General features: G+C 37.7%; 3 protein-coding genes and 1 non-coding gene across 4 annotated transcripts; 2 read left to right on the plus strand and 2 right to left on the minus strand.

Moving 5' to 3' along the window:
• Positions 1 to 1953: 1953 nt before the first annotated feature.
• On the minus strand, positions 1954 to 3678 carry LOC121767169 (glutaredoxin-C3-like). The gene is made up of 5 exons (XM_042163375.1): positions 3525 to 3678; positions 3142 to 3415; positions 2512 to 2585; positions 2286 to 2384; positions 1954 to 2190 (listed from the first exon to the last, which is right to left on the minus strand). The coding sequence occupies exons 1-5, from the start codon at positions 3604 to 3606 to the stop codon at positions 2135 to 2137; spliced, it is 585 nt and encodes a 194-aa protein (XP_042019309.1). The 5' UTR covers positions 3607 to 3678; the 3' UTR covers positions 1954 to 2134.
• A 7198-nt stretch (positions 3679 to 10876) lies between these two features.
• LOC121767472 (F-box protein At5g49610-like) lies at positions 10877 to 12665 on the plus strand. Its single transcript, XM_042163742.1, has 2 exons — positions 10877 to 10940; positions 11426 to 12665. Exon 2 carries the CDS (start codon positions 11429 to 11431, stop codon positions 12506 to 12508), a length of 1080 nt encoding a protein of 359 aa, XP_042019676.1. The 5' UTR covers positions 10877 to 10940; positions 11426 to 11428; the 3' UTR covers positions 12509 to 12665.
• A 1472-nt stretch (positions 12666 to 14137) lies between these two features.
• On the plus strand, positions 14138 to 16045 carry LOC121767348 (agamous-like MADS-box protein TM6). Its single transcript, XM_042163602.1, has 5 exons — positions 14138 to 14485; positions 14611 to 14677; positions 14776 to 14837; positions 14927 to 15026; positions 15639 to 16045. Exons 1-5 carry the CDS (start codon positions 14352 to 14354, stop codon positions 15858 to 15860), a joined length of 585 nt encoding a protein of 194 aa, XP_042019536.1. The 5' UTR covers positions 14138 to 14351; the 3' UTR covers positions 15861 to 16045.
• Positions 16046 to 19417: 3372 nt separating this feature from the next.
• LOC121769618 lies at positions 19418 to 19520 on the minus strand. The gene has a single exon (XR_006043638.1). It is a non-coding gene; the product is annotated as a U6 spliceosomal RNA (small nuclear RNA).
• Between the last annotated feature and the right edge of the window lie 798 nt (positions 19521 to 20318).

The raw sequence follows: 20318 nt of genomic DNA on the forward strand, positions 1-20318 counted from the left end.
AATAATATAAGTGACAATATGTAAAAATAAACCCATAAAATGATATTATTTAATAATAATATAAGTCACTTGATTTTTGCCCTCGTTTTTAAAAAAATCATAATAAATAGTTAAAGTGGAGAAAGAGTAAAGTAAGTCTTATTTTCCTATTTCTCCTCTTTAACTATTTATTATGATTTTTTTCAAAATGAGTGAAAAAAAATATACGATTCAGCTATGAAGGAATGAAGGGAGTAGTATATAGTACTATCTCAATTTTCTATATGGGTTGATTTTTACTAAAAAATCGACTCGCAACTAGACTTTCCAACCTACAAAATTTATGAGATTCGAATAATGTATTAATTGAAATTTGGGCTAAAGAGTGTGTTTTTCCAAAAATATACCATAAGATAGTAAATTAAGTTCAAGTACTAGTAGCATATTTTTCATTTCAAAAATATGATATATGCATGTAGTAGGTACTTAGGTGATAGCTCTGGAATAAAAGTGGAGTTTCTTAAAGAAATAAATAAAATTAGTAATACCATTACTAATTTTAACATTAGTTTAGTCTTTTGAATTAGGCAATACTGATTAAATGAAAATTTTAACATTTAAGTACAGTCAGCAACCTAACTTAAAGACTATTTATCCAAAAAATGGGTATGATAATTAATTAGTGGTACCTAAATTGTACGAGGCCAGACTATCTAGAAACATCCTGTTAATTGTATTAATACGTATATCTTTCAGAATACATAGGTAGGTTTTCCCCTTATTTTTAATAATTTCAGCCTTTAATTTGCCAAATGTAAACAGATTAATTTGGTGACTGAATTTAAGTATAATTGGTAAATTGGATGACGCACGAACTATATACAGATTATTGTTAGATCTAGGGGTGGGTAGGTACGGTATACCTTACCGAAACCACCATACCGTATACCTTACCATAAATACGGTATGCGAAAAAATCATACCTTTACCTTACCAAAGTTTTCGGTATACCGAACTTCGGTATACCTTATTTTCGGTATGACGAATTTCCATACCGATACCGTACCTTATTTTCGGTATACCATACCGAAGTTCGGTATACCTGACTTTCAACATCAATTAAAATAGAAAATTAGAGTTTTTAGAATATTATTTATATTTTATAATTTTAAAAATAAATTTAATATAATTTATTCATAATTATATTTATATTTCACAATAGATTTTATAATTTAAAAATATATAAAATATATTTTATATATAATTGTGTTTATATTTTTGTGGTATATACCTTAGTTTACGGTATATACCTTAATTTACGGTATATACCGAATTTCGGTATGCAGCGGTATACCGCGGTATTTGAAAATCCATACCGTTACCTTACCGAAATTTTTCGGTAAGGTATCATACCGTACCGAAAGTCACGGTATACCAAAAATTCGGTATTTTCGATATTTTTTCGGTACGATAAGGCCGATATTTCGGTATTTCGGTATTTTTCCCCAGCCCTTGATATATGTATAGACTTCTCGTTTTGGCAATAAAATTATCCCTCGGCTGATTTATGGGCCTTCTGTTAGGCCAGGCCCGCAAAAAGTAAGTGTTTAGGAGCTTATTGGGGAATCTATAAAGCCCAAACATTCGAAAATTAAACATATTGAAGCCCAATAATATCAAAATCCGATGCTCGAGAAATTCTTAGTATTTATTGAAGAAATCACGATGAGATCAAACTCGAGGAGGTGCCAGTGCATCGTGCTCAACTTGATCAAGGCCGGAGCGGGGACGTCCCCGAGTAGAGTTCCAACATACGGAGACAAGATTTTCCAAGAAAAACATGTCGATAAACAAGGAGGCCTCGTTCGTAGATGCATAGCCGAAAAAAGGACAACTCAATTCACCTATCCAGGAAGGGAGAAAGTCCGGTTTTGTTTTCAACACGAATCCGCAATTACTAAATAGTTGAAGGAATTAAGACGCCAATACCAACAAGTCCGCTAAAGATGTGGTGAAAGCTTTGACAACACACAAATAAATCCTTCTAATAGAGTCATGAATGTGACGATGGAGATGATGATGGCCAAATTGACCTGAATGGCTACGACGACCATGTCAACAGTAGCTGTAGACGTCTCTTACTATACGAATTGCGTCAATCTTTACTGAGTAGGCTCTGCAGTTTACCACTTTTGACAGCAGCTTGCAGATCTGAAATCCAACGAAATAAGACAACAGATACTGTGTTATGTTGTGCGAGAGACGTTGCTATCGAGAGAGAGAGAGAGAGAGAGGCCAAGGCCTACCATCAGAACCGCCAATATGCTTCCCATTTACAAACACTTGTGGGACAGTTCGTCGCCCAACCAATTCCAGGAGAACGTCCTGAATCTTATATCCATCATCTTCAAGTAATCAACCATGCACCAGATATACATCAATCACCCAACATAGAAGATTTTGCAACAGAAAAAGAAGACAAATACATCAAGGACAAAAAAGTACAAATAGCTTAATGAAAATAATGATTACCCCGAAGATCAAGCTCCACGACATACGGCTGCTCCTCGAGTTCACTAAATACGTGCTTGGCTCGCAAGGAATATCTGATCCGAGAAGATGCAAACACATGAGCTTAAAAGCTGTTCAAATCAGAGATACAATATTGAACTGAAAAGGTTAACCAATGCGTAACGAGGATCGTAATTTGTTTGATTACAATTTCGTTACATCTTAACTGAACCCTCCGAAATTCTTGCACAAAGCCTATATATTCGAACTTTCTCTCTCAAACCTTAAACTTGAACTAAAGACAAGCGGCATTGATTTTGCCGATAAGGTTCTTAAAACACAGCAACAGACCCTAAATTCAGCATAAATATTCAAATCTAACAATAAAAAGATAAGTTCTTTGCATAGTTCTTCAACAACTAACTTCATATCTACACATTTCACTCCCCCGCGAGCTCGTTATTTCGAAACGAATGTTGACTCCATAGAACATTATACATACAACACTACAAACTCCTTGACATGAAAATCCCAATTAGTTCCATAATTTCAAGATCATACATCAATAAACACTAAAATTGAAAACACAAACACAAAAAAAAACTCATATTACCAATCTAACATAGATACCTCAAATTGGTAAGAACTTACGGGCAATATGATTTGGAGAAAATGGCAATTTTATTGGAATAAATGACATTTTCGACAAAAGCCGACGGCGAATTGGAAGCTAGGGTTTTATGCGGCGCATTGCCGATCACCAAAATACAAGCCACCGCGGCAATCAGAGCTGATCGCCGCTGCAAACTAGCTCCAAACATCATCAACTCTCCCGCAACGGCGTCGTTTCCACTCTCCCTTTTCAGCTGGCGTTCGCAGCTACAGCTCAATTGCAGATTAACCCTCCTCGGAAGAAAATTCACACCTTCGCAAAACCACAGTTTGGTTACGGAAAGATCATCGAAATTAGGGTGGAATAGAAAAGGGAAATTCAAGAATTTGAATAAATCTAGCGAAGATTCTGAGAAATTCACCTCTGTAGAAATTGGAGCGTGTAGAGAGCCGCGTTGAAGAAGGTAAGTGGACCAGCTGAAGGGGCTTTGACGAAGCGTTCATTACCTTGCAAATATTTGCGATATTCTTGGAAATTTTCGAAGCTTCAATTCTAGGACAAGATTGCGATTTGGGACCCTTTCCACGAAATCTTGACTAGGGTGGGTTTGTCCCTTTCAGGGATAGATAAGTAATTTAGCCACCTTGTTTAAGAATGAAAACTAAGTTTACTAAAATTTGATTTCAAATTCCTTTAATAAGAAAAATAGTATATATCTTTACTACTCCACTATCATTTTTATATTTATATTTTGATTAATAAACCCTACTATATTCTTATCTATAATCACATATCTATCTAATATAATAAAATATTATTGTAAGAAGGTATGACTCGTATGAGCTGAAAAATTCTAAAACTGATCTTCTGTGAGCTAAATCATTCTAAAAATAACTTAATTGATATCTAAAATTGAAATTCATGTTTATTTATTTGACGAGTGAAGTACATAAAATGTCTCTCACGTTTCCATTTGTTTCACTCCAGACCACAACTAAAAAAAATATTGCCACAAGTCTCTAGCATTTAACATAACCACATATCATGTTTTTTCGGAATAAAAGGCCCTTCAGCCCTAAGGGTATCCACAGTGGTGATAGCCCAGCAATAGCCCAGCCACAAACTCCTCCTGCCACATCATCAATACTAAAAATCCTCCTGCCACATCAGAAATAGCCCAGCCATAGCCTAGCCATATCATAAATAGCTCAGCCACATCAATAGCCACATCACTAATAACACAATATACGGAATTTAATTTACGAGATATATACGGGAAACATTAATAATACTATTTTAATTTAAAAAAAAGTACAATAAATTAAAAAAGTACAATAAAATTAAAAAAGTACTAAAATTTTAAAAAGTACATTAATAATAAAAATTACATTAAAAAAAGTACATTTTACAAAATTACATAAATAAAAAAAACTAACTCTGAGCAGTCCTCCGCGCCCATAACTCTTCAATTAAATCCTTTTGGAGTCGAATATGAGCTTCCGTTTGGCGCATGTCGGCATGTGCTTGGAGGAGGCCGGCTTCATCGTGAGGTACCCCACTCCGTGCGTTGGGGACGGCCACGCCGTGGCTTGGACCGGCTTCATTATCGTCGTTGGCCCAATCCGTCAGTTGTACACCTTCATCTTCGACAATCATGTTGTGCATGATAATACAGGCGTACATTATATCAGCAATGCAGTCGACGTGCCACAAACGCGTTGGACCCCTAACCGCCGCCCATCGAGCCTGGAGCACACCAAATGCGCGCTCCACGTCCTTGCGCGCGGACACCAAGTGCAAATCGCGTATATATAGTGTCTCAAAAATTTAAAAAAAAAACAAAAAAACCGATGGGCGATGCGCTGGGCGATCCCGACGCTGCAATGGCGCCGAGCAGATCGCCCAGCGCCCGTCGACCGCCTAGCGCTAGGCGATTTTTAATTCCGAAAAACCGCTCGGCGGTTTTCGGAAGCTGCAATGGTTCGCCTAGCGACCGCCTAGCGCCGCCGCTCGGCTAGGCGATGCGCTAGGCGGTGCGCTAGGCGCCATTGTGGATAGCCTAAAAGGGCATTATGGGCATATCACACGGACTTCTGCAGTGGCGGCATGCATGCTGCTGACGCAATTTGACGGCTGTGAGTCAGCGGCGGTCTGTATACCGAGACACCACGTAAACTGACCAAAAGTGCAGGTGTATGCAGAGTAGAATATGTCTGAAATGCCCTTCAAGGCATTTGGGCATTTTGATCCGAAAAATGACTACAAATATACAATATGTGATTATGTTAAAGACCAGAGACTTGTGACGATATTTTTTTTAGTCAGAGGTCTGAAGTGAAACAAATGGAAACGTCAGAGACATTTTATGTAGCTTACTCTTATTTGATTATCATTTTATGTAGTTTACTCTTATTTGATTATGCATTAGGATTTTGTTATCTTTTAACATTACCCTACCTTATCATATTTACATATATAAATTTAATAGTAGCCGTTGGATTGATATGACAGGTGGCCCAGGTTTCTGCGTCTTAGAGCATCCACAACCGTGCTCTTGCCAGCGGCACGGTTATGGGCCCGGCCCCACTTTTTCTGCCTACTCTCTGGCAAGAGCACAACACCCACAGCTGTGCTCTTCCGCAAGGACGAGCACAATTAATTTAAAATTCAATTAAACAAAAACATTTCAATAATACTAAAATTCATTAAAAAAACCTAAATAATATTACAAATGACAAATAAAATAAAAACGACATAATTAAAATCCTAAAAATTAAAAATTACATAATTAAAATACTAAAAATTAAAAAAACCACTAAGCGTTGCCGAATTTCGCCCACATGTGTTTGATTAGGTCTTCTTGTAGTTGATTGTGGATTCGGGTATCGCGCATTGTGTGCCTTGTCTCGATTCTCTGGCCAACCGTCGTATGCTCGCCTCGGCGTGGGGGAGACCTCGCTGTTGAGCTTCCGGCTTCGTCCTCGTCGTAGAAGCTAGCCGCCCTCGGCCCTTCGTCGGCTATAATCATGTTGTGTAAGATAATACACGTGAACATGATGTCGGCGATATTATTCACGTACCATAGCCGAGCCGGGGACTTAACAATGTTGAATCGGGCTTGAAGGACCCCGAAAGCTCTTTCGACGTCTTTCCGTGCAGACTCTTGACGCTGCGCAAAAAGAACCCGTCTCGGGTCGTGCGGGTTGTTGAACATCTTCACGAAAGTCGACCACCGTGGGTAGATACCATCGGCGAGATAGTAACCCATGTGGTATCTATTTCCGTTGATGGTGAAGTCGATCGCCGGTGCTACACCATTCATCACATCATTGAAGAGTGGTGAAGAATATAGCACATTCAAGTCGTTGTTGGATCTAGCAACGCCGAAATATGCATGCCAAATCCATTGGCGGTAGTCGGCGACCGCCTCAAGGATAAGCGTTGGGCCGCCGCCTTTGTGACCGCTCAAGTGTTGCCCCCTTCAAGAAGTCGGGCAATTCTTCCACCTCCAATGCATGCAGTCAATGCTGCCAAGCATTCCGGGAAAGCCATGGACTGATTCGTGAAGACGAAGCAACCGTTGGCAATCATCGGTGGTGGGTGCCCGAAGGAATTCATCTCCAAAAGCTGAACGAACGCCCTCGCAAAAATTCTTTAGACAAAGGATTCCAGTGGACTCACCGATATGCAAATACTCGTCGAAGATGTCGGCCGTTTGCCCAGTAGCGAGTTGTCGGATGGCACACGTACACTTCTGCAACGGCGTGATACTTTGCCGGCCGGCTGCATCTGGACCTGTTTGGAAGAATTCAACACGTGCGGACAATGTGTTGACAATTCGCATGAACAAGCGCCTTGACATGCGAAAACGGCGCCTGAAGTAATCTGCCGGAAACCGCGGCTGGTCGGCAAAGTAGTCGGCAACGAGCCTTTCGTGGGCTCCCTCCCGGTCACAATGGATGTAGCGGCGATTTGATCCGGTTCGTTGAGGAGGAGGAGCGGGGGTATTCGCCGCGACGTATGCTTCGTAAGCGGCACGATGTTGTTCGTAGTATTCTTGTTCTTCGCACTCCGCTTCCTTCATAATATGGGTGAAATCCATTTGAGGTTTTGAGTGAGGGATGAAAGTGTTGATAGTTTGTATGAGAATTATGAATGAGAGATGAATGAGAGATGATTTGATGTGATAAATGGATGATGAATGTGTGTATTTATAGATGGTTTTGGGGGAAATATAAAAAAAATTCAAAAAAATTCAGAAAAAAGGGAAAAAACGGCCATATTTTTGGGATTTGGATTTTTTTTTTATCATTTTATATAATTAAAAATTGAATTTTAAAATAAAAAAAATAATTCAAAGGCAACTGCTATGCCGTTGCCTAATCGTAAGCCGCCACGTCGCCTGCTTGCTGGCACGGCGCGAGCGCAGCGGCGGCGGTATGCGTCCTCGCCGCTGGCACGGACGGACGCGGGGCCGCCGTCCACCGTTGTGGATGCTCTTAGTCCCTAAAATCAGTATACAAAATTATTGAATTTAGTCACACTAAATCATACAATCTTGAATCTGTCTAATGATCCACAATGAACTGTGTGATAATACGCACAGAATTATACTGACCCATATATATATACTAAATCTTTATTTAATCCATACTAAGAGCATCTCCAGTAAGACGGGTCGTTGGCGTACAAACCCGAAAATCGAGAGACGCCAGACCTGATTCGGTCCCAGCACTTCCGGACCTCCTCCCCGGTGCACGGTCTCCCTTCAGGGCAAAATGCCCTATGGGCTGCGGCTATCTTGGCCCACAAGTTGACGATCCTCTGGTTGTTCGAAACGAGAGGATCGTCGCAGACACTCACCCACGCCTTGGCAACCGCAACGTTCTCCGCGTCCGTCCACTTCCTCCGGCCCCGGATTTCGGCCTCCTGCTGCGACGACTCGCCGACCTTCTTGGCCTTGCCCTTCTTCTTACCCCGCCCTACTGCCTGGCTTTGAATGAGAGTTTCCGGAACCTCGTTCATATCAAAACCCAAGTCCGCTAAGGAGAAGGTCTCCGTATACTGTGCATCCGTTGGGGTCGATGTGTGTGAAGAACCGGTGGAAAAATTAAAAGTCGGCCGATAGGCGTTGTCCCCCCCGTGCGTCCCCTGCGCCGAGGGAATCATCTGCTGCGCCGGTGGCTGCATCCCGGGTGCCCACCCCAACATCATCTGCATAGGGGGCTGCATGCCGGGTGCCCACCCCGGCATCATCTGCTGCCACGGGTACATGTTGTAGTACCCGGTCATCGGAGGCCAACCACCTCCCCCAGGAGCCGGGGAAGTATGGGACCCTACCCCGGGAGTCGGGGGCGTCTGAGACCCTACACCGGGAGGCGGGGGGAGTCTGAGACCATCCCCCGGGAGTCACTGGAGTACCTTCGTAGTTGTTCTCCATTGCTCGTTATTGATCTTGAACAGAAAGTAAGGTAGAGAGAGTACTCGTTAAAACAAGTGGTGCGAATGAAAATGACGTTCAAAGCCCGTATATATAGTGTTTTCAAAAGAAAAAAAAAATAAAAAATAGAATCTGACGCCGGTTTGACGCCGATCCGGGACTCACAATGGCGCCGTGAGGATCGGCGTCGGAACCGGCGTCATCGCGCGAATCGGCATGGCCACGCCGATTTTGACGCCGATTTCGCCGACGCCGGTTCCAATGGTTCGGCGTCAGTCAAAATCGGCGTCGCGATTTTGACGCCGGCATTGGAGATGCTCTAATAAATTTTATACTGATTTCATATTAAATATGTATATAGATGAGAGAATTGATCTTGTGAGCGCTAATTATGAGCTGACAGATGAGCGACAGGGTATTTTTTTTTCCCTTTCAATTTCTCTTGCATATTTTTTCCCTCTCCCTATGCAATTCTGTGTCCTCAATTCCTGTCTCTACCACATTCTCCCAGTTCCAAATTCACACAACAATGACGTTGCTCCTCTCTTCTGAGCATAAGTTTGAGCGATCCTTTCTGTAATCTCCCTAAATTTGATTATTTGCCTTGTTTGTTGAGAAACTAAGAATCGATTGAGAACACGCTCCAGTTCCTTTTGATTTCTTTTTAAATTCAGGAACTCATCTTCTTCATCTTTCTCCGCCATTATTTCTGCTGAAACAACAATTCCTCATTCTTTCTACAAAATACAAACACTGCTCTGAATTTTTCTTTGACTATACCCAAATCTGGAATTTCGTTGGCCTCCACCACACTTCATACCCATTTTTTTCCTTCAAATTTTGAGTTTACGAGCTTTCATTTTGAATTTCACGACCCAATAATTTTCCTCAACTCAACATTTTAGCAAATTCGTCTAGTATTGCTTGAAATAGGTGAATAAATTATAAAGAAATTAATTGTTAAAAGAATCGGGCAGCGAGATCTTTTAATTTTTGCAGAGAGAGTTGTTCAACGGAATTTTAGGGGAGAGACTTTGAAGAAGAACACAGAGTGAGAGAAAAAATATTATAAAAAAAGTAGGCGCTCTCAATGAGCGCTTAGCAGATCATTACTCATATAGATCAATACTCAAATGTATATTAAATATGTATATAGAATTATAGATCAATACTCAAATGTACTATATTGATCCATACTCAAATGTACTATATTGATCCATACTCCCTCTATCCCAGTTAAGATGATCCCTTCTTTTTCACACTTGTTTTGAAAAAATAACAATAAATAGATAAAGTCGATAGAAATTAAAGCAAAAGAAAATAATGTAGAAGAGACTCTCATCTATACTACTATTCTCACTTTTATTATTTTTTTTTTTCAACTTTAACTATTTTTCTAAAGCACCTGTAAAAAAAGGTCATCTTAATTGGAAGGGAGACCGTACTTAATTAGTTAATTGTATATTAATATATAATTATAGATTTTATTTTTTCATATTTTTTATATAAAACATTCATCTAAACATATTAAACTAAGATTTTGTTAGTATCCTTACTTTTTAATTTGATACATAGTACAATTATAAAACAAGTTTTAAAAAAAAAAGTTATGCCAAAATTAAATCATTCCGCATTCATAGTAAAAATGATTTCTTTGTTTTTTCAATTGAATCGTTCGTATTGAGATTAGAGTACGTAGCATTTCCTTCTCGGCCGAATAACACGCATATCTCAACCGAGTCTTTCAAATCTCAAATTTATCATTCTTTGTCTCATAATAAAATCTTAATTTTGTGTTAACTCATAGGAAACCAAAAACGGTGAATGTTTGATATGTGATTTATGAATCCAACCAATATCATTAGCAGCTGATAAGAGCGGAAATTGGAAATTCAAGGTCACTTTCTTCTCTCTCTCTCTGTGTCAATTTCCTCCAATTTTACATATTTGTGTATGTATTTAGATGGTCAAACTTTTGCAGATTATAGAACTTGACAATCAACCATTATCCCACTCAAGAATATGGCGTTATCGACAGATCAAATCTTTTTGCTGGAATTAGTAATATTTATTTAATTATTTAGCGTATGATACATGTAAATACACGGTTTGGGTGTACATATAGGATAATTAGATATATATACACAAAATATCATAGTAATTAAAAACTTCCTCAATTTCAATTTTAATCAATTTATTGATTAATTAAAGTTTAATTATGTGTAATCAATAAATTTATGATTCGAGATTCTGTACTTTTATAATCAGCATTCGGCTATTTCTTACCTAAGATTTTATTTTTAGGTTGAGAAATTTGTAAAAACCCTATTTTTCCAAGTCAATACCCAAGTCTCCACCACCCAAAGGAGTGAAACTTGGGCTGCACGACTTTTCCAAGTAACTCTCTCTCCCTCTTTTGTTTATAATTAATGATTCATTTCAGAGAATACTACGCTAGTGTTGACGACGGTTAGTTTTTCCTACTTTTTTAAACCAATAATTTTGCTTTTACGTGCATTTTTTGTAATATGAAATGCTTGACCTATGATTTCGTGAGAATTAGTCAAATATAGTAAGAGTTGGCATACGTTTGTTTTTCCTTAGTGATTTTATTGATGAATTGATGATAGTGTTACAATGTTTATCTTGTAATTCAAATTTGTTTTTCTCAATTTGTTGATTTTGATCTGCCTAAATAAGTGATGATTATGTTGTGGTTTCTAGTCTAAATCAGTCTCTGTGTTGTTTGAAAAGGGTGATTGACTTAGTAAACTTGCTTTTCTCAATTTGATGATTTTGATCTGCCTAATTATATATGTGATGGCTATGTTGTTGTTTCTGTTGTAAATCAATAAAACTCATGATTTTGTGTTGTGTGACAGAAAATGTATGTGAGCTTACCTCCATTTCACACAAGGAGAGAGGTAATGGATCTGAGTGATGTAATAAAAGAAAACCTCCTCCCTTTCCTCCCTGCAAAATCCCTCATCAAATTCATGTGTGTCTCCAAGGAATGGAACCAATGGATCAAATCCCCTCTCCTCGCCTTCCAGCAAAGCACCCACTTCACGAAACTCTCCGGCTTCTTCGCCCAAAAACAACACCAAGACCCCACATTCATCACCTTAGACTCCACCTCCTGTGGTGTCCCAAAGCCTAGCCTCGACTTCCTCCCCGAGTCCGTCGACCTCCTCGCCTCCTGCAGCGGCCTCCTCGTCTGCCAAGGCCGCGAGGCCAACGAGCCGCTCTATGTATGCAACCCGGCCATTATGGAGTGGACTACCCTGCCCCCTCCCCTGCTTTACCATGGGGCCGGGGCTGGAACCGTCCTCGCCTTCGACCCTTCTGCCAGAAACATCGAGCAAAGGTACAATTTGATATGCGCTGTGCCTATCCTCGGCTGTGGGAATGGCAGTGAGCTTAGCTTCGAGCTTTACAACTCGAGAACGCGTTTATGGAGGGTGTTGGACAATACGTTAGTCGAATTGGTGGAGGATCTCGCCATGGTTGGCCCCGGCTTCTACATGAAGGGGGTGGCCTACTGGCTGACAAACGCGGGGATGGTTGTAGCGTTTGATGTCGAGAGGGAGCTGCACGAGGTCATACATTTAGACACGCCTCCTAGCGTTCGTGTCTCAGAGGGCGTCTTGACAGAGATGGGAGGGGAGCTGCGCTACATCGGGTTGCGCCACTTGTCGGGGGATAGGTACGAGATCATGATCCACGGGGGGATGGCGTTGAGCTTGCAGCGAGCTGTGGAGATCAGCATTGGGGAGGTTGATTGTTGCCGGTTTAGGATTCTCCCGGGGTTCGATGGGGAGACGGTGATGATTGTGGGGGAGGATTGGATCTATTGTTATGGGATAAGTGATGGGAGTCTTCAAGGGAAGATTGGGGTTGAGTATGAATCTGCTTCTGCAAATAAGCATCTTGCTTATGTGAACAGTTTGGTTGATTTGGTTTAGGTTTAGTTTGTTTTAGACCTTTTTAAGATGGTTTTACAGTGATTGTTATGTTTGGGGTTTGTTGCGTAAATTCTTTTTGTCGACTCATGTTTTCGTTATCATCAATGCATGTCGCGTGTATATTGACTATTGGTTCCATATTGTGTTTCAACCTCGTGTTTTTCATTATCATCAATGCGCGCCATGTATATTGTACATCAACGTGTATATTGATTACATATATTTGAGGTTAGTACAAGCATAGATAGGTGTAGTTCAGAAGCTTAAACTAGATCCATCGACGTGCAGTGGTCGGACGATCGCCTCGTCCGGACGAATTTCACGCCATTGCGGATGCTCTTGTAGGTGATTTTATTCATCAATTTCTAGCGCTGGCTCAAGACTTCAATCGTATAAGCTTCTTCATAATCTTAAAAATCAAATCTTTATTCATGAAACACGAGAGGAGTAGCAATGCCTTCGTCTTAACAACAAATTACCATCATTCTCCACAAAAATCCCAAGCTGATACGCTTCTGTATTTTATTATTGTTTAGTTGTATTTTTTAGTGAGATAAATTAGAGTTTTGTATATCTTTTCCATATACTAGTTTTCTTGATAAGTTACTATTCTAGATAGGGCGATTGTTATTTGCGGAATTAATCAATCAATGAAATAATATATTTGTCTTTTATCTTTATTCTAAAACTATCAATTGTTGACGTTTCTCTGACTTTCTTCATCTTCTCCGACTTATAAGGGTTCTCTTATCAAGAGGTGCTTTCATCACGATCTCATCCTTCATTCATGAATTTCAATGAAGAAATCATTATGTCTTTCCTATGTGACCGGATAATGGCTGTTTACAACAGATTAAACAAGAGGTGTCGTTGTTTGCCACGGTATGACATAGGCCGACGCCAGATATTGTAGCAACACATGAATCCGTGTAGGTGAACAAGTGTTGTTTTTCGTCAATCACGTCCAACCTCTTGTTTAATCTGTTGCAGACAACCATTATCCGGTCACATAGGAAAGACAAAATGATTTTCTCATTGGAATTCATGGATGGAGGATGAGATTGCGATGAAAACACCAGTTGATAAGAGAAGAACCTTATCAAGTTCGAAAAAATGAAGAAAGTCGTAGAGAAACGTTGCTCTGTCGACAACTGATAGTTTTAGGAGACGGAAAAGTAAATAAAGTTAATTGATTCTCAAAGATAACAATAATTAATATTAATACTAACTTACTCAATTAATACTAACTTAATGAGTAAGAAACAAATATTTAAACATATGATATGATAAATCAATGACTAAACTAAATATAGGGATTCAACCAAAGCGTGATCTTCTGATTTCTCCAATCTGCCATACAAAAATCAAGCAGTATATTGAAAGAATTCATAGTAAATTGCCAAATTTTGATGTACGAACAAAAATTAAAAGAAAAAAAAAATTACGTTACAAATGATAAGGAAAGAAATACTACAAACTGCAAACGTTAGAACTAAAAAAAAACACTGAAGCTAATAGGAGTATTTTATTTATTTATTTTGGTTTATATATTTATCTAAGTAATAAAGTTAGAGCAATAATAAAATTTCATGAGCTGTCTTTAGACTCAAACTTGAAATACTCAAACTTGAAATGAACTAATAATCCACAAGCAGCAAAACCACATACCCAAACTCCCATATTTATAGCAAAAAGCCTTGAAATTGCTAAGCTACCAGCAAACTTTCCATCTCACTTTCTCCCTTTACTGCAAATGGCAAGCTTTTCTCTTTCCTCTGCAACAGTCAAACATATGTTGTGGAATAATTTTGCATCCAAGACCAATTCTTGAAGAAGAAGAAAAATGGATTCTTTCTCCATGAAAAAAGACGAGATTTTGAAGGAAGCCAAAAAAATCACTCGTCTCTGTGATGCTGAGGTCTCAATCATCTTGCTCACCACTCACAATTTCTATCTATACACCAGCCCCACTTCCTCGTACGTTCAAAATTATATGTTTTTTGTTTGATCTATGTTGGCCCATCTTGGATTTTTTGCATTTTTAGAGGAAAGATTTGATTTTGACATGATTTCTTTCACTTTCACCTGTTTTTAATTGGTAGGATGAAGAAAATCATTGATCAGTACCAGAGCACAGTGGGTGTTAATCTATGGAGCAGTCATTATGAGGTTTAAAGATCACATTTTTAATTTTATGATTTTGCCTTTTTCTGAGAAGGGTTTTGGGGAATAATCATAAAAAAGCTATCTTTTTGTTTTGGGTGCAGAAAATGCAGGATGAGTTGGGAAGATTGAAAGCTGAGAACACTGCACTTAAAAGAGAAATCATGTATGTAGTTCTTACATCATTTTTTCCATCTTTGATTAGGACATCAATTTTGTAGATTGATTATATTATTACACTATTTATCTCTGAAGGCTGAGACGTGGTGAAGAAGTTGATTGTATGGATATAAAGGAACTATGCAATCTTGAGGAGGAAATGCTTAATGCTGCCAAAATCATACAAACCAGAAAGGTTTCATTTGCATCCAATCCAAATTTTTTCTCTTTATTGCTTTCATTCTTGTTGTGTGTAGAATTGTTGTTAATTTCTTTGTAGTTATGGATTATTTGAACTGAATTAAGCTGTCTTAATTGTTTGGTTATGTTGTTTATGAATTAGCTTGTCTCACTTTCCCTTTGCCTTGTACTTTCTTTTGATATGAAACAAAATGCTTCAACATGTATGCAAGTTAGACATTGATGTTATTACATAATATCTTGTAAAATTTGATTTAGTCCATTTTGCATTATTTTTATTTTTATGTAATTTGTTGACTGATGCACAGTCGTATTGATGCTTACAGGAAAAAGGTTAGTGAAAATATCACATTTCTTGAATCATGATGATTCTCATTAATTAGCCCTTATTTCTTGCTTTCAAACATTAGTTTCTAGGCAAATTTTGCAGGTGAGAAATTTGGAAGATATTCAAAGACATATATGTCTCAACTTGGTACTAAATTGATATCTCAACCCATTTTATTATTAATTCTCTTAGAAAAAAAACAACTTTTTTTTGTCCTAAATCTTGATCCCTCCTTTTGCATGATTTGATCCAAGTGTACACTGTTTTCCCTTATTGAAGGAGGAGGTGTTCGAGCAGCGACATGGGCGAGTGATGGACCGGGATGGCTTCAACTCTGCTGCAGCGTTTGCAGGCATAGTTCATCCCGCCAATCCCGTTCCTGTGCAACAGCTTGCTCACCTTCGGATAGACAAAGGCGAGGGTAGCTGTGTTACTACAGAAGCTATATGGAGGTTGAGTATTCTGATTAATTATGGTAATTTGATGAGGAATATAGGCTGAGAAATGAGGAGAGGTTGAACTTCTTAGTAGTACTTTATTTGTGTTGTTTGAGGTTGTCTCAACTCTCTGGATTGTCCATTTGGCTTCTACATTTAGTTATGTGGTTATGCATTACAATTTGGATTATTTTTTGTTGACACTACCTGTTATTGATATCTAAAATTATCTCTGTGTTTGTTACTGTATTTAGTTATGTATTAGGATTTGGTTTTTTTAACACTACTACATGAAATATTATACAAAGAAAAAATATATCGAAATATTAAAATATCGACTCCATTATCGATAAAAAGTGGTCTTTTATGATAAGAAAAATGACAAGAAAAGAAAGTTGAAATCATCCTTTTTATGCACTTTTACTATTAACAATCCGTTGGAATTGAATAAAAATTGGCAATTTGCTTGTCATGTTGATTATATGGCTACATTTGTTTCCAATCGATTCGAAATAAACTTTTGTCAAACACAATGATCCTTAATAATGTTTGTATTTTATCTACTCCTAAGCACCTAAATTACTAGGTTGTTGTAAAATTAGTGTATGCTTAAATTATGGGATAATCGTTATAGATAGGTCATTTTGCTCAAGCTTATATAGGTTGAATCAGACAAAAGGATGAATACATGCAGAAAGGTCATTTTCTCAATTTTAAAAGAAAAAAGTACACTATTAAAACTCATTCAATCCCATTTTAATTGATAATTAAATATTATAGCTACCTAATTAACGGTAGTACACTTAAAAGTTAATATATACTATTGAAATAAACATGAAATAATACGATTCAACCATTTAAACATGCAGCTTGAACCCTTGAATGATAGATAATATAGTGGTTGAAGTAGTTAAGGGTGTAAATAATAAAAAGTTGATAATAATATGAAAAAAAGTAGTACTCCTAGTCCTAAGGTCCTAAACAACTTACACTATTGTCAATAAAATGAGTGAATATACGTATTTTAATCATGGAATTGCAACTCTTCGCGCTCATGAAACATACTCCCTCAGTAGAGGATGACCCAATTTTTTTTTATTTGTCCCAATTAAGATGACTCATTATTAAAAATAGAAATATTTTTATTTATACTTTACTTCCTCTCTCGTAATTTATTCTTTCCACTAAACCCACAAAATTAAATTACATAAAATTTCGTGCTACTTAAGGAATTGATCATCTTTTTTGGGACGAATAGAGTAATATTTTTGAAAATAAAAGCCAGGCAAATGTATTAGTGAAATTTCATAACTTACAAATAAAGGAATTGTACTAGCACTAGTACTCCATTCGTCCCACAAGATTATGCACTATTTCCTTTTTAATCTATTCATGAGAATACGTATTTTCTAAACTTAGAAACTATTTTCTCTCTGATAAGGTGAGATCCATTCTCTAATAATAATATTTTAATTATTTTTTCTTTCTACTTTTCTCGTATTTTATCAATTATGTATTAAAATTTGAGTTCACCTAAAAATGCAGTAGTATATTCTTATAAGACAGATGACCTGCTTGAAAACAGGTAAAACGACAGATTGTAGAAAAAACAGCTTGAAAAGATGATAATTTAAAGTGATTGATGATAATTTATTTATTCATTAATGGGATAAAATTTAATGGCCCAAATACTATGAATGTCCCAATTTAATGATTGACGCGATCGCATTTATAGCCGTTGATCGTCCGTCAATTGCGCATGCGCCATGCGTAGGGCAGACCGTTAACGTATGATTAGTGCAAATATATATATCAGTGCACTTTGAATTAAATTTAGAGATACTGAAGTCTAATATTACGATTTTTTTCAAAAAAATTATTTTTCTGTGACATATAATATTACAAACTTAAATAGTTGTTGAATTTTTTCACCAATGACAAACACTGGTTACATTTCATTTGTTATTACATCTCATAAGTTATGGTTAGCACTGAAAAATGATTGTGATGCGATTATAAAGTCCTTAAAAATCAGATATGATTATTCATCTGATTTTAATATAGTTGGATTTTGTTCTCGGTGATAAAAATTCAGCAACTATTTAAGTTCCTGATGTTATATATATCAAGTTCGATGTTTGTGGAAAAACAAATTGTTGAAAAGTTTCGTGATATTAGACGTCAATATCCCTTATAAGGGAAAATTGCAAAATAAATCACGATGTTTGGTCAAATTATATATAGTCAGTCTCATACTTTTCAAAAATGAAACAATGAATTACTAAGTTCGAAAAAATCACAGTTATCCCATAATTTTAAATTTGAGCAAAATCAATATTGATGTTGACTCGAACTACTTTTAGCCCAATGTATCTCCCGCAGGTGTACGGGGATAAGCAGTTAGTGGCAAGTTAAATTATCAGCCCCAAAAGACAAATTGTCGGCTCAAGTACCGCAATTTGATTTCGATTACTATTAAGACGATGAAAAGATGTTCTTGGTTTTAACTGATCAACTAATGAAAGCGAGTAACTAAAGCAAATAAGCAAGTATTGGTTATTGAAAGAAAGCGGCGGAAGCCATGAACACACACACTAGAGATATATTTGGAGAGTTCTCTCAAATCAGCATTTTTCATTTCTTCAAATGTAACCAGATGCAATACATATATACTACATTCAAAAGACCTAAAACATTGTACTAATCTACTTTAACAAACTCTGCAAGACATGTTTCCTCTTTAAACCGCGCAACACCACATCGCGCCAAGTACACATGTGGTCCTCCATCTTAGCTGGCTTGTCCGCGGTTTCAACACGTGCGAGGTTGATCATTGGTTCCTTTTCTGCCGCACACTCCTTACTCTTCTTTGTCTCATTCTCAGCTTCAGCTCTCATGGAGTTCGTGGTTGTTCTGGCTTGCGCACAACGCACTGCAGCTTGATCAGCTTGACGGTCCAGTGACTTAAGATCACGGATCGCGGCTTGTTGATCAACTCGGCAGGTGGCGGCTTGATCAACTTGGTTAGCAGCGGTTTGACCAACTTTGTTATCTCTTTCAACTTGATCAACTTGGCATGCAACGGCTTAACCAATAGCTTGATCAACTTGGCATGCAGCGGTGACCAACTTTGTTATCTCTTTCAACAGTTATTTAACAAGATAGAAAGACATATGATTTTAGATCCAATTACATCAGAAGATGTGACTCACTCAACGTATGTGTTTACTTATGATCACCTCTAAGATTACTAGGGAATCACTTAATTAGCCTAGACCCCCTCTTGAGTGCACCCAATCTGTGGATTAGCTTCGATTACTGGAGTCTCCTCCTAATACATCTAAGCTAACTCCAAAACTCCTAAGGTTCATATCTCTCATAACCATCCCTTCTCTCAAATGTGAATTAACACATGTTGTTGATCAATTCATCTCACTTAAATATGTATCTCTCGATTACAACAAATAAGCAAAGAAACTCAAATGTTAGTTAGACAATTAGTTGAAATAGCACAATTGAACCAACAAATTAAGACATAGCGGTAGGCAAACATCAAAACATGGAATTAATTCATGAACTCATTGTAATCATCACTACAATCCTACATGAAGTAGTATTTAGCTACATATTATCCATTTCTCTATTTATGCGCGTCATCCTTGCGCAGGGGTCATGCTAATCTTCTCTGTATCGTTCCATTTTTATCGGATGTCCCCGAAGGGACAGCTACATATTATCCAATCAACAAAGAAGGACAAATCCATGGAAATTGTGAAAAAAAACGTGATAAAACTAAACAAAAATCTCCCAATGATAAATTGGATGCTGAAGAGTCTTCTTTTTTAAGAATGTAAATGATTGGGATTCCTTAGTACTTCAATTCATCCTCCAAAGTGTGTGAAATGAGTTTTGGAGCGTGTGAGAATTAATATCTTAGAGCCCAAGGTTTGGTATTTATACTTGGAGTGGAAATGAAGTATCAGAACCAATCGCCCGGTAAGGCAATCTCAAAAGTGAGAGTTGCTCAACCCGGGCATTTCTTCTACCTCACGTCGCTGCTCTGAACGCAAGGTCGGGGTTTCTACATTTGGACAATGCCCGACCCTGCCGAACTCTCTGGACTCTGTTCCCTGTTTTGCCGAAATGTCCGGTCGGGTTGGGTCGTTATTTGGTTGACCCTGATAACAACCAACCCAATAAGACCTAACCCAAACCAAACCTATTAAGAAAACTATCAATCCGAACACGAAACCGACTTGCTACCTTCAAACCCAAACACGACTTGCACCCGATACAAACCCGTTAACGACATGATATAATATGGGTTGACGCGATAATGGCTTGAACATGATACGACACGATTAAAACATGATATTACACAATTAAGATTTACAAGAAATTAAGAATTAAAGTAAATCATAATTATTTTAGAAAAAATAAAAATAATGACAATAATAATATTATTTCTTAATGGATTATCCGTATTCAACTCGAAATTATCGGATACTTAACAGGTCAACAG

Source organism: Salvia splendens, chromosome 15 (assembly GCF_004379255.2).
Source record: "Salvia splendens isolate huo1 chromosome 15, SspV2, whole genome shotgun sequence".
Lineage (NCBI taxonomy): Eukaryota > Viridiplantae > Streptophyta > Magnoliopsida > Lamiales > Lamiaceae > Salvia > Salvia splendens.

Excerpts from the sequence above, each read along its gene's own strand:
- LOC121767169 (XM_042163375.1), bottom strand. The coding sequence starts at position 3,606 with ATGAACGCTTCGTCAAAGCCCCTTCAGCTGGTCCACTTACCTTCTTCA. Across the intron at positions 3,416-3,524 it reads ACGCTCCAATTTCTACAGAG|GTGTGAATTTTCTTCCGAGG; the intron begins GTGAATTTCTCA and ends GGTTTTGCGAAG. Across the intron at positions 2,385-2,511 it reads CGTGGAGCTTGATCTTCGGG|ATGATGGATATAAGATTCAG; the intron begins GTAATCATTATT and ends GATTACTTGAAG.
- LOC121767472 (XM_042163742.1), top strand. The coding sequence starts at position 11,429 with ATGTATGTGAGCTTACCTCCATTTCACACAAGGAGAGAGGTAATGGAT.
- LOC121767348 (XM_042163602.1), top strand. The coding sequence starts at position 14,352 with ATGGATTCTTTCTCCATGAAAAAAGACGAGATTTTGAAGGAAGCCAAA. Across the intron at positions 14,486-14,610 it reads TACACCAGCCCCACTTCCTC|GATGAAGAAAATCATTGATC; the intron begins GTACGTTCAAAA and ends TTTAATTGGTAG. Across the intron at positions 15,027-15,638 it reads AAATCATACAAACCAGAAAG|GAGGAGGTGTTCGAGCAGCG; the intron begins GTTTCATTTGCA and ends CCCTTATTGAAG.